Source organism: Onychomys torridus, chromosome 7 (assembly GCF_903995425.1).
Source record: "Onychomys torridus chromosome 7, mOncTor1.1, whole genome shotgun sequence".
Classification (NCBI taxonomy): Eukaryota; Metazoa; Chordata; class Mammalia; order Rodentia; family Cricetidae; genus Onychomys; species Onychomys torridus.
This window is the reverse complement of record NC_050449.1, coordinates 68493452-68506554: the sequence shown is the minus strand read 5'-3', so window position 1 is coordinate 68506554 and position 13103 is coordinate 68493452. Positions and strand designations below refer to the sequence as shown.

General features: G+C 44.0%; 1 protein-coding gene across 3 annotated transcripts in view; it reads right to left on the bottom strand.

Annotated features, from left to right (window-relative positions):
* The window catches only part of Myo5a (myosin VA), a 154506-nt gene extending 141839 nt beyond the window's left edge, over nt 1–12667 (bottom strand). For 2 of the 3 annotated variants that reach the window (XM_036193783.1, XM_036193784.1), the window contains exon 1: nt 12535–12666. In XM_036193783.1, coding sequence (XP_036049676.1) covers nt 12535–12561 — 27 coding nt within the window. In that variant the 5' untranslated portion in view covers nt 12562–12666. Of the gene's footprint in view, nt 1–12534 lie in introns of all 3 variants that reach the window. The other variant, XM_036193785.1, reaches the window with a different exon arrangement.
* Between the last annotated feature and the right edge of the window lie 436 nt (nt 12668–13103).

Below are 13103 nucleotides of genomic sequence, written 5' to 3'. Positions count from 1 at the left end.
CCTACCAGGGGCCAAACCCAAAACTGACTCTTCCTCCCCCAGCAGTCCCCAACTGTCCCTAGTTCCTCAGCTAGAGGAACTTATGAGACTCCCTCATCCATGCTAGGATGTTGACTGGCTTGCTCTTGAGCAGATCTTAGGAAATCACAGCTGGTGTGAGTTCAGGATGCACTGTTTCAGCCATGTCTGGAAGACACAGCTTTACCCTAGTCCTTCCCAACCCTCGGCTCTTCAAATCTGCACACACCCTGCCTCTGGGGGAGGGGTGAGCGAGACAGAGATCCCATTTACGGCTGAACACAAACCATTTTTCTGTAGAAAGCATGAACAGAAATAGGTGGCAAGGAGTATATACATCAAATATTAGAGTATTTGAAGATAGCGGTGCTGCATGAAGCTTTCCTGCATTTTCCTCTTCTACCTTAAATATTTACTATATTTTTACCATTTAATGTGTGTATGTGTGTGTGTGTGTATATATATATAAAATACGATATTTTATACAGAGAGTGAGGGAAGGAGAAAGAGTGTGTGTGTGCGTATCTTTGGCTCAATCTGGTCTCAAATTCCCTATGTGGATGAGAATAATCTTGAACTTTTTTTTTTTCCAGAGCTGAGGATCGAACCCAAGCCCTCGCACTTGCTAGGCAAGTGCTCTACCACTGAGCTAAATCCCCAACCCCTAATCTTGAACTTTTGATCTTCCTGCTGCTGCCCCTCACCAACAAGTGCTGGAATTATGGGTATGCGACGCCACACCCGGTTCATGGAGCGCTGGGGACCAAACCCTTGGCTCCATACATACTGGACAAGCATTCTATCAACTGAGCTACGCACTGAGACCTTACATATATTTTAAGAGAGTGTCTTCCAAAGAAATTGCAAGTCATTTCCTTTACTATTTCAGACCTATTAGTAGCAGAATAGGCAATTCTCAATTATGTTTTAATATAAAGGAGCCAGTTTTCTTGGTTGTCCTTAAAAATAGAAAAAGAATTACTAGGTCACTGCCATGTGCCAGGTCTTCTCACATACTCTATTAATAAAGCGAAATATTAAGGATATCCAGGAGCAGCAGGCATTGTACCTCACACCTACAGTCTTTGCATTTGGAGGGTGAGGCAAGAAGACTCCTAAACTTCAAAGTTAGTCTGGGCTACAGTGTGATGGACTGAGTTCAGTGACCAGAACCCAGCACCCATATGGCAGCTCATCACTATCTGTACCTCCAGCTCCAGAGTCTCCAAGACCTTCTTCTGATCTACATGTGGTGCGCCATCCATAATTCAGGCAAAAAAATAATTAATTAATTAATTAATTAATTAATTAATTAATTAATTAGAAATGCTGGGCATTGTGGCACATGATAGTATTCCTAATGCTGGGTAGGTAGATGTAGGCAGATCCATGGGGGCTTGCTGGCCATGCCTAATTAGTGAGTTCCAGGTCAGTGAGAGACCCTGTCTCAAAAAATTAGGTGGACAGCTCCCAAGGAAAAGCATATCCAAGGCTGTTCTCTAGCCTCCATATATATACAAACATGCACACACACACACACACACACACACACACACACACACAAACACACACACATACAAATAAATAAATATGAGAAAATTGAAGTATGAAAGGGCAAATAACTTGCTTAAAGGTCATACACAAAGTTAACAGCAAAAAACGGGGAGTGGCAGGGCTGGAGAGACGCTCAGCTGTTGAGTAAGAGCACTGGCTGCTACCGCAGAGGACCCTGGGTTGATTCCCAGCACCACATGGCAGCTCACTGTCTATAACTGGTACTCTCTTCTGACCTCCATGGGCACCAGATATGCACATAGTACACAGACATCCATGTAGGTAGAACACTCACACACATAAAAACTTTCAATAAAAGGGAAAGAAGGGATTGAAGGTAAGGAAGGGAGGGGGGAAGAGAGCAAAACCAGGATCCAGTTTTGCAGGTGTGGTGTCCATGCCTTAGTTGCTATGATACGCTGCCACTCTTTCAGGGAAAAGGGATGAGTCAAAGCAAAGGAAGAAAACACTCATAACAAAGCTAGACTGTCTGGCTTGTGAGGAATGCAGGCAAATTTAGGAGTTGCTTGAAACACTAACAGGGCAGGTGGAGTCTTTCTTTTAAAATGTTCTGTTTTAGGTTAAGCCAGCTGTGGTAAGGCAAGCCTTTAGTCTCGCTCTTGGGAAGTGGAGACAGAGGCAGCAGAACCTGAGAACACAAGTTCAGAGCTAGCCCCATCTACACAGTAAGTACCAGGTCAGCCAGGACAGTCTTTCACTCTTAGAGCCCAGGCTGAGCTAGAACTTATGATGTAGCGCAAGTTGGCCTCCAGAACGCTGGGAATACAGCCATAAGTCACCACACCCAGATACCCAGCACAACCTTTTAAAACTGTTGATTCTGAGAAAGAGTCTCACCTCATGCAGCTCAGACTGGCCTTAAATTCCCTCTGTGGCCCAGGTGGGTCTTGAATTTGCAGTCCTGCCACAGCTTCCTAAGCAAATGGCATTACAGGCTTACTGCAGCCAGGCCTGCAGACAGTCTGGACCCCAGCAAGGCCTCAGTAAACAGTCATTATTATTACAGGATAACTACTTTGCCAGAGCCGTGAATTTGTCCAAATCAAATTTTTTAGAAGAAAGTAAATGAAACCAAGAGTTAAAACAACAACAACAAGATTTTAGTGCATGGGGAAAAGTGAAGAAACTTCAAGGATGCTCAGGCTCAACTCAGTTCCCTGACCAATTTCCTTTTAGCTTTGTGGCTACCATTACATTGACAGAAATCCTTAGTCCCACACAAGGAACGACCAGAAGGCCCCCCAAGCTCCCAAGGCCTGAGTATCACAGTTGGTGTTAGGACTGGTACACTGCATTCATTCAGTGTGGCTGTGGAACAGCGGTTGATGCTAAAGAACCCTAAGGTCTGACACACCTGAAAGCAAACCTACCCTTTACACCACTGCAGACAAGTGTGACAGTTTGTTAGAATTAAAGACATGTTCTCTACAATGAAATGACAACATAATATCAGGTAGTTTTCAAGTTAAAATTTATGATTTACACTCAGCACAGAAGCTACATTCATTCTCTCTCTCTCTCTCTCTCTCTCTCTCTCTCTCAAAATTCTACTTCAATTTTTCACCATTGCCAAAATTCTTCAAAGATTAAGGAGGAAATGGTGGAAAGCTGGACTTGGTAGTGCACACCTTTAATCCCAGCATGCAGAGGCAGGGGGCTCTCTATGAGTTTGACACCAGTCTGGTTTACACAGCAAGTTTCATGCCAGCCAGGGCTACAAAGTGAGATTCTGTTTTCGTTTGTTTGTTTGTTTGTTTGTTTGTAAAGAAAGAAAGGAAGAAAGGAGTTTAGGTTTCCAGAACATTTACTCGGAACAAGCTTATATATTTCCACTGAGGAAAACTTCTCCAAACAAAATAAAGGTATTGAAGGGATCTTCCAGAAGTGGGACATCCAGTCACCCTACCCTTGAGGTAATGTGCATACAAGGTGCTATTTTTAAAGATGAATGTGAATGTTCTACCCATATATAAATGCCAATTCTCACCAAGGAGACTTGGATTCTGAAATTTTCTAAAACTGATTTAACACAAGCAAAGATTTACATACAAAGCTGCCCATCAGGACAACTGACTTCTAACAGTGAGAAGGACTTGCAGTACAGAAATCATGATACCTCCAGATGTTAGAATACATATTAAATTTTTTCAATGAGTATATAATGATATAAAACTTATAACACATATTGTTCTTTAAATCATTGAGAAGTTATTAAAATACTTTGAAATCATTGTTGTTTATACAGATAGAAAAGAGTTTAAGAAGCAAATTGCAATGAGTCAGTGCTTGCCCTATTCAAAGCCCTACATAGGATTTTTAGCATCACACACACTAAAGTTGACCATGATTATCTACAATGTATCTCTTTTTCCTTTTTCTCTTCTTTCTTTCTTTTTTTTTTTTTTTTTTTTTTTTTTTTTTTTGAGACAGGGTTTCTTTGTGTAGCCCTAGCTGCCCCTGGAATTCGATCTGTATACCAGGTTGGTGGCCTCAAACTTAGAGATCCACCTGCTTCTGCCTCCCAAGGGCTAGAATTAAAGGCTTCACCACCACCACCTGGCTACAGTGTCTCTTTTACTTATTTATTTTGGAGGTGGGGAGAGCAACTTTAATATGCTTTACTTTATGACAGGGTTTCACTGGGTTGCCGTGCATGACTTGAACTGCCTCAGCTTGTCAAGTAGCTGGAACTACAGGCCTAGCCCACCTGACCTGGCTCACAGGGTTCTGTGTCTATGAAACAATTCCTGCTCTCAAGTAAGCTGTTTTAGAAGTACACTCTGCTTCCGTTTTTAACCATGTCTACTTTTCCCTCCTACCCTATCCAAGTCTTAAGGTCCAGGCACTGGCTTCAGGGTAGTGGTTCACCTTGCCCCCCCTCCAGGGGAAATCCAGCCATGTCTGGAGCATAACTAGAAGTAGAGGGTGCTAGTGAACTAGTGGCTTAGGTCAGGAATTTGGCTAAACATCCTACAATATGAAGAACAGACATCTGGGGGGAAATTATTCAATTTACTATTAGTACAGAGGTTGAGGAGTCCTGGTCTAGGATAGAAACAAGTAAGTTAGAAATGGCAGCAGTGCATTAAAATGCATTTGTCACCTTTCATAAATTTAACGTTTTTCACTCAGAAAGTAAGAAATATCCACTTCAAATTATAAAAGACTTAATCCATAATTTGATCCAAATTCACATTATTGAAATGCATATGCTCTGACTTTATGGAAAACATCTGTAGAAATCCTAACCTAAGTAGGTAGCTTGTCAAACAATGCTTTTCTTAGCCTGGCAGATAGAGACCAGTCCTGTATGAGCTGTCTAAGTACTGACATGTTTTAAAGTAAGAATGGTCTCTTATTACATTATGGTAAACTGAAAAACTAAGACTGAACTAGTCTAGGCTAACTAGTTTGAAAACTAATCTAACACAAAAGTGTTCCTGCACACAGAAAATGGTTATGCAAACTCATAAAAATTACTTCCTATGATGTCAGATTCAGGGAGTAGTAAAGAAAGGAAAGGCACCGGGTCTGACCAAGGAAAGCACACACTGAGCTACTCAGGAACAGCTCCTACAACAGCAATAGAATTAGCTCATTATAGGGGTGTATGTGTGCTCAGTGATAACAAACTGTAACTGAGCACCAGGGACCTATAGGTAATAGGGACATAAAGAAGATGGGGAGGGAGAACAGAAGATACACCACCACTAGAGATGAATTGGGAAATTTAAACAGACAAAACAAAGAAATTAAGAAGTTGTACAACATGAAGCCTCGGACTGAAGTTCAGTTGGTAAGTGCTTGCCTAGCATGCACAAGGCCCTGAGTTTAGTTCTGAGCACTGCTTAAACTGGCTATGGTGGGGTGCACTGTAACCCTAGCACTGGGAGGTAGAGGCAGGAGGATAAGAAGTTCAAGGTCATCCTTGTTGACATAACAAATTTGAGGCCAGCCTGGAATACATGAGACCCATCTCAAAAGAAAGAAGGAGAAATTACACCAGTGTGTTACTGGGTGGAATGAGGGAAGAGAATAATGTGCGCCACCAAGCATGTGAAGAAAGGAAAAGGAAACATGCTATGCTGAGGACATACAGCAGGAGAAAATAGCATGAAAGACACATACAACTCATCAAGTCCTCACAGACCGGATAAAAGGATGTTTTACACTTTCAGTTTCTGATATGTTATTACTAATTTTTGCTTATATAGATTTTCCATCACTTTTAAACTTCAAGATGATTTTCTAGGGGAAATATAGCTAATATCTTCTTAGATAGGTTAAAAAAAAAAAACTTTTTCCACTTCACTCAGAGATCAGAAGCAGTAGAACTCAATCCCCATCATTTTAGGTGATCTATTCATAGATGACATTGAGGGTGGTTTTTCATTTTGTCTACTCAGCACTATTCCTTCTGATGGGGAATGGCTCTCAGCCATCCCATAAGGTCATAGTGAGACTATCAATCTTAATGCCTGGCCTCCTTCAAGCCTCTGGGCAAGCATAAACTTGACCACTCATGGTATTGCCCCCACACTTCTAACAGGGTATTGTGAAAGGAACAGGCACATGACTCCAAGAAAGGGCAAGGAGAACTTCTCTATCAAGCGTTCTTCCCCTAGGCCCAGAGCTGTACCATCATGTGATCTGCAGATGCTACTCTATTCACTCTTAAAACAGTTGTCCTGAACGAGAAAACATGAGAATCAGTGACACAGTCTCAAAGATATACCTGAGCCATAAATCAAGCCATGTTTAAACTCTCAGGTCACACAAATGAATAAAATCCCTTTCTGGTTTTGAATATGTTTTCTCTTACTTCCAGCTAAATGAACTCTACAGGGCTAAAGAAGGGGTTCAGAGGTTCAGAGTGCTTATTACTCTTGCAGGGGACCTAGGTTCAGTTCCCAGCACCTGAATGGGGGGGCTCACAATTACCTGTAACCCCAGTTCCATATATCCTCTGACATCTGAGACTTGTACAAATGTTGTTCACATAAACTCATGCAGAGGTGTGTAGGCACACACATATATAAATAAAAATGAATAAATATTTAAATTAGTTCTAGCTGGTTAACTGCTTAACTTTGTCAAAGAAAGGTTGATAGTTTGGTGTGTTAGAAATACCATTCATGAGGTGAGATGTGGCAGTGAACACCTTTAATCCCAGCACTTGGGAGGCAAAGGCAGGTGGATCTCTGTGAGTTCTGTGGTCTACAGAGTGAGTTTTAGGACAGCTAGGGCTATATAGAGAAACCCTGTCTTGAAAAAAACAAAAAAAGAGAAAGAAAGATAGAAAGAAAAAAGGAAGAAATATCCTTCATGGACTACTCAGATTCTAACTTCTATACTACAACTAGGCTGATATTATTACTTAATGTTTACAATAGGAATTCAATTAAAATGATACATTTATTTCAAGTTCTAATAAGCTAGCAGCTACTAAACTGTTACAAATTTCTACTATGCTTTTTAATTTTTTAAAAAAATATTGTTACATTCATTTATTTAGGTTTTTCGAGACAGGGTTTCTCTGTGTAGCATAAGCCTTTCCTAGAACTCACTTGGTAGACCAGGCTGGCCTTGAACTCAGAGATCCGCCTGCCTCTGCCTCCCGAGTGCTGGGCTTAAAGGCATGCGCCACCACCACCTGGCTAAATTTATTTATTTGTGTGACTGTGTGCGTGCACATGCCACAAAGTGCACACAGAGGTCGGTGTACAACTTGAGGGACTCAGTTCTCTATTCCACCATGTAGGTCTTGAGGATTGAGTTTAGTCATCAGCTCAGCAGCAAACTACCTTGCTGGCCAAATTTCTATATTCTTGATGTTTAATACTTCTGTGATTCTTGATGTTTCCAGATCAGCTATATTTTTCAAGTTCTATCCCTCTTATATGTCTGGCTTCTTTTCTGGTCTCATCATTCTATTCTGAAATTTCTCTAGTTTTGGTATACATTTGTCAAGAAACAAATCAAAGCTGGGCATGGTAGTTCATATTGTAATTCCAAAATTTAGGAGGCTGAGGCAGGAGGATTCCAATGAGTTTGAAGCCAATCTAGGTGGAAAAGTTCCAGAGCAGTCTGGGCTGTAGAGTAAGACCCCCACCTTAAAGAAAGGAAAGAAGGATGGGAGGGAGGCAGGCAGGCAGGGGAGAAGTGTGTTCTTCATTGCGCCTCCAGTTTTCCCTTACTTTGAAAAGGTAAGATGTGAACACCTGGTCTGGGAGTGTCAACTCTAACTAGAACTAGAACACTTTTGTAATCTTTGAGCCACTGGATAATACACAGAACCATCACAATTCAAGAGACATCAACACATTTCTAGAGCAATTCATAATCACTTTGCTTTGGTCAAGCAATTCAGAGAATTATCCTGAGCAATTTTCCATTTGGAGTCCCCAGGAACAGCTTCCAGGGCCCTTATCCTAGCTCCTCTCCTTCTTGTCCTCTAGCTAATCCTTCGCAGAAATGTCCCGCGGGTTTATTTCCTTCTTTAAACACCTTTCTATGCTTTCTTCAGTCTACCAGACCTCTGCAGTTCACGTTTTGTGTCCTGAAACAGCTCTCTTTTTGGTCTCCCCAGCTCCCAGGTCTCCTCTCTACTCTCTATTACTCATTCTCTTCAAAATACCCTAGGATGTGTTTACTTCTTTTTGTTTTTCCTTTTGGTTTCTAAAGGCCAGGGATATGTGCCTGACCACCAGCAAGCTTGCTAAAGGGTTTCTCTGTGTAACAGCCCGGGCTGTCCTGGAACTCCCTCTGTAGACCAGGCTGGCCTCAAACTCAAAGAGATTTGCCTGCCTCTGCCTCCCGAGTGCTGGGATTAAAGGTGTGTGCCACCATGCCCCATTCTTTCTTCTTCTCCTCCTCCTCCTCCTCCTCCTCCCCCCTCCTCCTCCTCCTCCTCCTCCTCCTCCTCCTCCTCCTCTTCTCCTCCTCCTCTTCTCCTCCTCCTCCTCCTCCTCTTCCTCCTCCTCCTCCTCCTCCTCTTCCTCCTCCTCCTCCTCCTCCTCCTTGTTTTGTGGTTTGCAGCTCTGGCTGTCCTGAAACTTGCTTTATGCACCAGGATAGCCTTGAACTAGCAGAGATCCACCTGCCTCTGCCTTCTGAATGCTGGGATTAAAGGCATGGGACACCACTGCCCGACTATAATTTTCAATTTATACCTCCTCCTGTTCAAGTATTCATTCACTCATTTATTTAACAAATGGGAGCTAAACAAAATAGCCTCGCAAGGGGTTTATAGTACTATGCCAATGGTAACACACATACAACTATAGGAAGATGGAAATGGGTCCAGGTCACTGAGACATAGGAAAAAGAAGATGCTAGCAGTGGTTCAGAATCTTGACAGATGGATGTCAAATGGGACCAGAATTGGCAAAGAAGTAAAGTATAAGGTCCAAGGGAAAGGATGCTGAGGTTTCTAACCTATGCAACTAGATGAGCAGTGCCATTAACAAGCCTAGGGACATTCGAAGGAAAAAGACACACAGGGAGCGTGACTGAAGGGTGTACTTGCCAAACTCCAGATCAGAGCAAATGATCAAATAATGGCTTTCAACACCAAAATATTAGAATCTCCAGGAATGGTGGTTTGAGAGGACGATGCTATTGAATATCAAACTGAACTACAACACACACACACACACACACACACACACACACACACACACACACACGTTACATGGCTTCAGAAAGTACATAAGAAAATGTGGAAAAGGCAAATATGGCAGCAAACATGCAATCTACTGCCCTACAAAGCTGCCTTCCTCTGGGAAAGTTTCATGGCTTTCTTTCTTACAATACTTAGCATCTTCATGTATCACAGGGACTTCTACTCACTCAGCTTCAGGTACCTTTGTTCATTCTATAACACCCATGTGCTCTCAATGGTCTATATGGATGATCAATATGCAATTAATTAGATTGCTGCAGATGATCCTCCCAGGTCTTACTGATAAACTTGGTTCCACAATGCTAAACCTCTTAAGTTATTAAAAGCATCATTAGATGAGGTTGCCACGTAGACATCCACTGTCAAGTCAAGACTAACAACTCTCTCCAGAGCAATACCGTAACAGCTGCCTGGTAGACCTAATTAAAACCACACAACTCAGTGAAAAAAACTAAAACTACTAGATATTTTATATTGGTGAATTGTACAGTATAGAGTAACTCAACAATGCTGTAATTTAAAAAATTCAACAGCCCCTTAGCAACCCCCTCTGGAAAAAAAAATCAACAAATATGTTTTAACCCAAGCATCAGTCTCAAGAAACATTATATCCAGGCACGAAGTTATTATTCTTAAATATTTAAACTTCTGGAAATTTTTATGAAATGGAAACCCTGATAAGTTGTGATGACAAAACCATTATTGTTCTAACTTAAGAAAATAAATTGAACAGCCCCATGCCCTTTGGTGTAATAGGAGCTGATCTGTATCAGACATCAAAATCTGCCTTAAAGTCTGATGACAACTTTTAAAAGAGCACTTTTCAGATTTAATCACAATGCTGAATATCGTAATTATGGCATGTCAGTAACATGTTTTTCCTCGTAATCTATCCACAACTTCCTCTCTATAATCCTCTGCAAAGAAAAGATACTTGTGCTTACCACTGACATTTCTTCAAATGGCTACCTTCTTTCTCCTAATAGTTACTACTCAATTCTCTAAAATCCCTCCAATCTTTGCCATAGCCCTATCTCCTGCTAACACACTTGTCTCTGGTGTTCAGGTTATTTATGCCCTTGGAGAGTCAAAGTGGGTCAAGAATGTAAGAAGCTGACTGTGAGCCCTCTGAGGGAAAGTAGACTTGTCCGCTGTTGGAAACTCTACACATCGGGCAGAGTATTTGGTGTACAGGGTCCTCAATATCTATCCCTGCCTATCATTAAACTAAGGCCCACTCAGAGAACTGGCCTAAAACTAACTATGGAACCAGGCTATTCTTAGGTTTATGTGAATTTAGGGAAAAGCCCCTTAAGTCTCATCTTCCGTTTCAGTGACTAAATCAGTCTGTATCTAGGAAAACTAAAAGATGAATTATATTACCCATAAAGCTGTGATGGGAACTCAAAACCTTATCATTTAAAAATGACACCTTTCCCATTTTTTTTTCCTACAGATTTATCTTTTGAGCACAAAAGCAGATCCAGAAGTTCAACAACTTACCACCCATTATCTCCTCATCAGGCTACAATTAGGTTCAAGAAGGAACTGGTGGCTGAGCCTTGTAAGGGGTCAGACAGGACAGAACAATGTAACTAAGCAATGTTTACAGACTGACCACTCTTCACACGAACTAAACTGATACTTGTATCTACCTCATACAGTAATTGTAAGGATTAAATGAGTTAATATTTACAAAACACTTACAATTGTACTATATAAGTTAATAAGGTAACTTTCAATCAGTTTCCAATGATAGTCACTCATATCTTAGATACCTACCATGCCTAAAGAAATTACTAGGTTTAGAAAAACATTCTAATTGTACACTTCTTAAATCTAGGGCTAAGAAAGAAAGAAGTCCCAGGTTCATGCAACTCTTCATTTCATGGCTGGAAGAAATTAATCAGATAACTCTGATTTGTAGAAAAAGGTTGTAGGTCACAGAAAGCTTTCACAACTAGTATTAAATTTGGTCCTCAAAGCCAGGCGGGCGGCGGTACACCCCTTTAATCCCAGCTCTGGGGAGGCAGAGGCAGGCGAATCTCTTAGTTGGAAGCCAGCCTGGTCTACAGGGCGAGTTCCAGGACAGCCACAGAAACACAGAGAACCTCTGCCTCAAAAAACAAAACAAAAGAAAATAGATCCTCACAACAGCTTGTAAGGAACTCAGGACAAGTATAATTAACGCTATTTACATGTAAAAAAGCTGAACCAGAAAGAGGGCGCACAAGGTCACACAGTTGGTGAAAAGGTCTCTAGCAGATGCAGGTATCTGGATGCCCATCCAGAGTTCTTTCCTCTTTCTGGGCTTACTGGAGTCATGTGTGCAAGCAATCATTTCAAAATGCTCAAGGAAGAGTCCAGAGAGCTGGGGCTATGTATATATAGCTCAGTGGCATAAGGGTTTCCTAGTATGCTTGAGGCCCTACATTCAGTCTCCAGTACCAGAGAGGAAGACAAAGACAGAAACAGAGACAAAAAGAGAGATTCTGGCAAATTTTTGAAAATGTGTCCTTGAAAAGTTAAAGCAATTCTGTTGAGTGGAATTAGAGATAATTAATAATCAATTGCTGGCAAAACACCTATTGAAACCATAATAGAAGATAGCACGATTGCATACACCACACACTGGCCAACACAGATTTTCTGAAGTCTCTCCAAAATACGCCATTCAGAGAGAGATTACCAGACTCAGAGAATATGGGCGTCGGTTTACGGCCGAAAAGACTGCCACTTCCCCTAAATGAAGACTAAAAGGAAAGGGCTCTCCGGAAAGGAGGGTGAGGACACAGAGCTAACGAGGCTCTCGGGGATAACGCGCAGGTTGCAAACTCCCAGCCACCAAAGGAACCTGAGAATAAGCTCGCCATCGCCCGGCTGCATCTTCCCAAACCCACCGCACCCCAGGGCAATGGCAAGAACCCTGCAGCCAAAGGTGAGAACGGACTGGCCATATCTGCAGAATCCTGAAATAATCTCCCCGGGAGAGGCTGCCTGGCGCATACCCGCACAGGACGTTATTTTAAGCGCGCGTCCCCGGGGGAGCTGCCCGAGCATCTGCCCAAGAGCATCCCACCCGAAATGGGCCCAGGAGGCAGAGCAGGGAGGTGCAGCCGGGTTGGGAGGTGCAGCCGGGCTGGGAGGTGCAACCGGGCGTGGGGGGGTGCAGTCTGGGGGAACCCGGAGGTCCTACAACCACCGGCCCCGAGCGCGCGACCCCTCCCCAGGGCGCGGCCCCGCGCAGCGCGCGTTACCTTGGTGTAGAGCTCGGACGCGGCCATGGTGGGCCCAGCGCCGACGCCCCCCGCCTGGGCGGAGGCCGCAGCTCGCGTGGCGGCCGCCCGCGCGGGTGAAGCGGCAGCGGGCGGGGAGCAGGGGAAGGGCCGGGCCGGGCAGGGCGGGCCGCGCTGGCGGGCGGGGACCCGGGCGGGGCGGGGCTCGTCAGGCGCTAGCGGCGGGCGGGAGTCTGCCGGTCATCACCCGCGGGCTCGCGGCGGGAGTCCGACGCGCGTGCCCGGGGGACTCGGGGGAGCAGCCAAGGGCCGCCTCAGTCTCCCCAGCCGCCCGCTCTCCACCGCCCTTGAGGTCCCCTCGCTTCCTCGGTTGCCCAAGCTGTCCCGAGAAGCCTGGTCTCCGGAGCCTGCTCGGTCTCCTCGGCGGCCCCCCGATGCAGCCGCCGCCGCTGCCGCCGCCGCCGCCGCCGCCGCCCTGTGCATTGTGGGAGCGGGAGGAGGCTGCGCTCGAGCGCGGCCACGGCGACTGCTCCCGGCTCTCTCGGGCTCACGCTGCCTCCCTTCGGCGGCGGGCACCGAGCATCATCCAC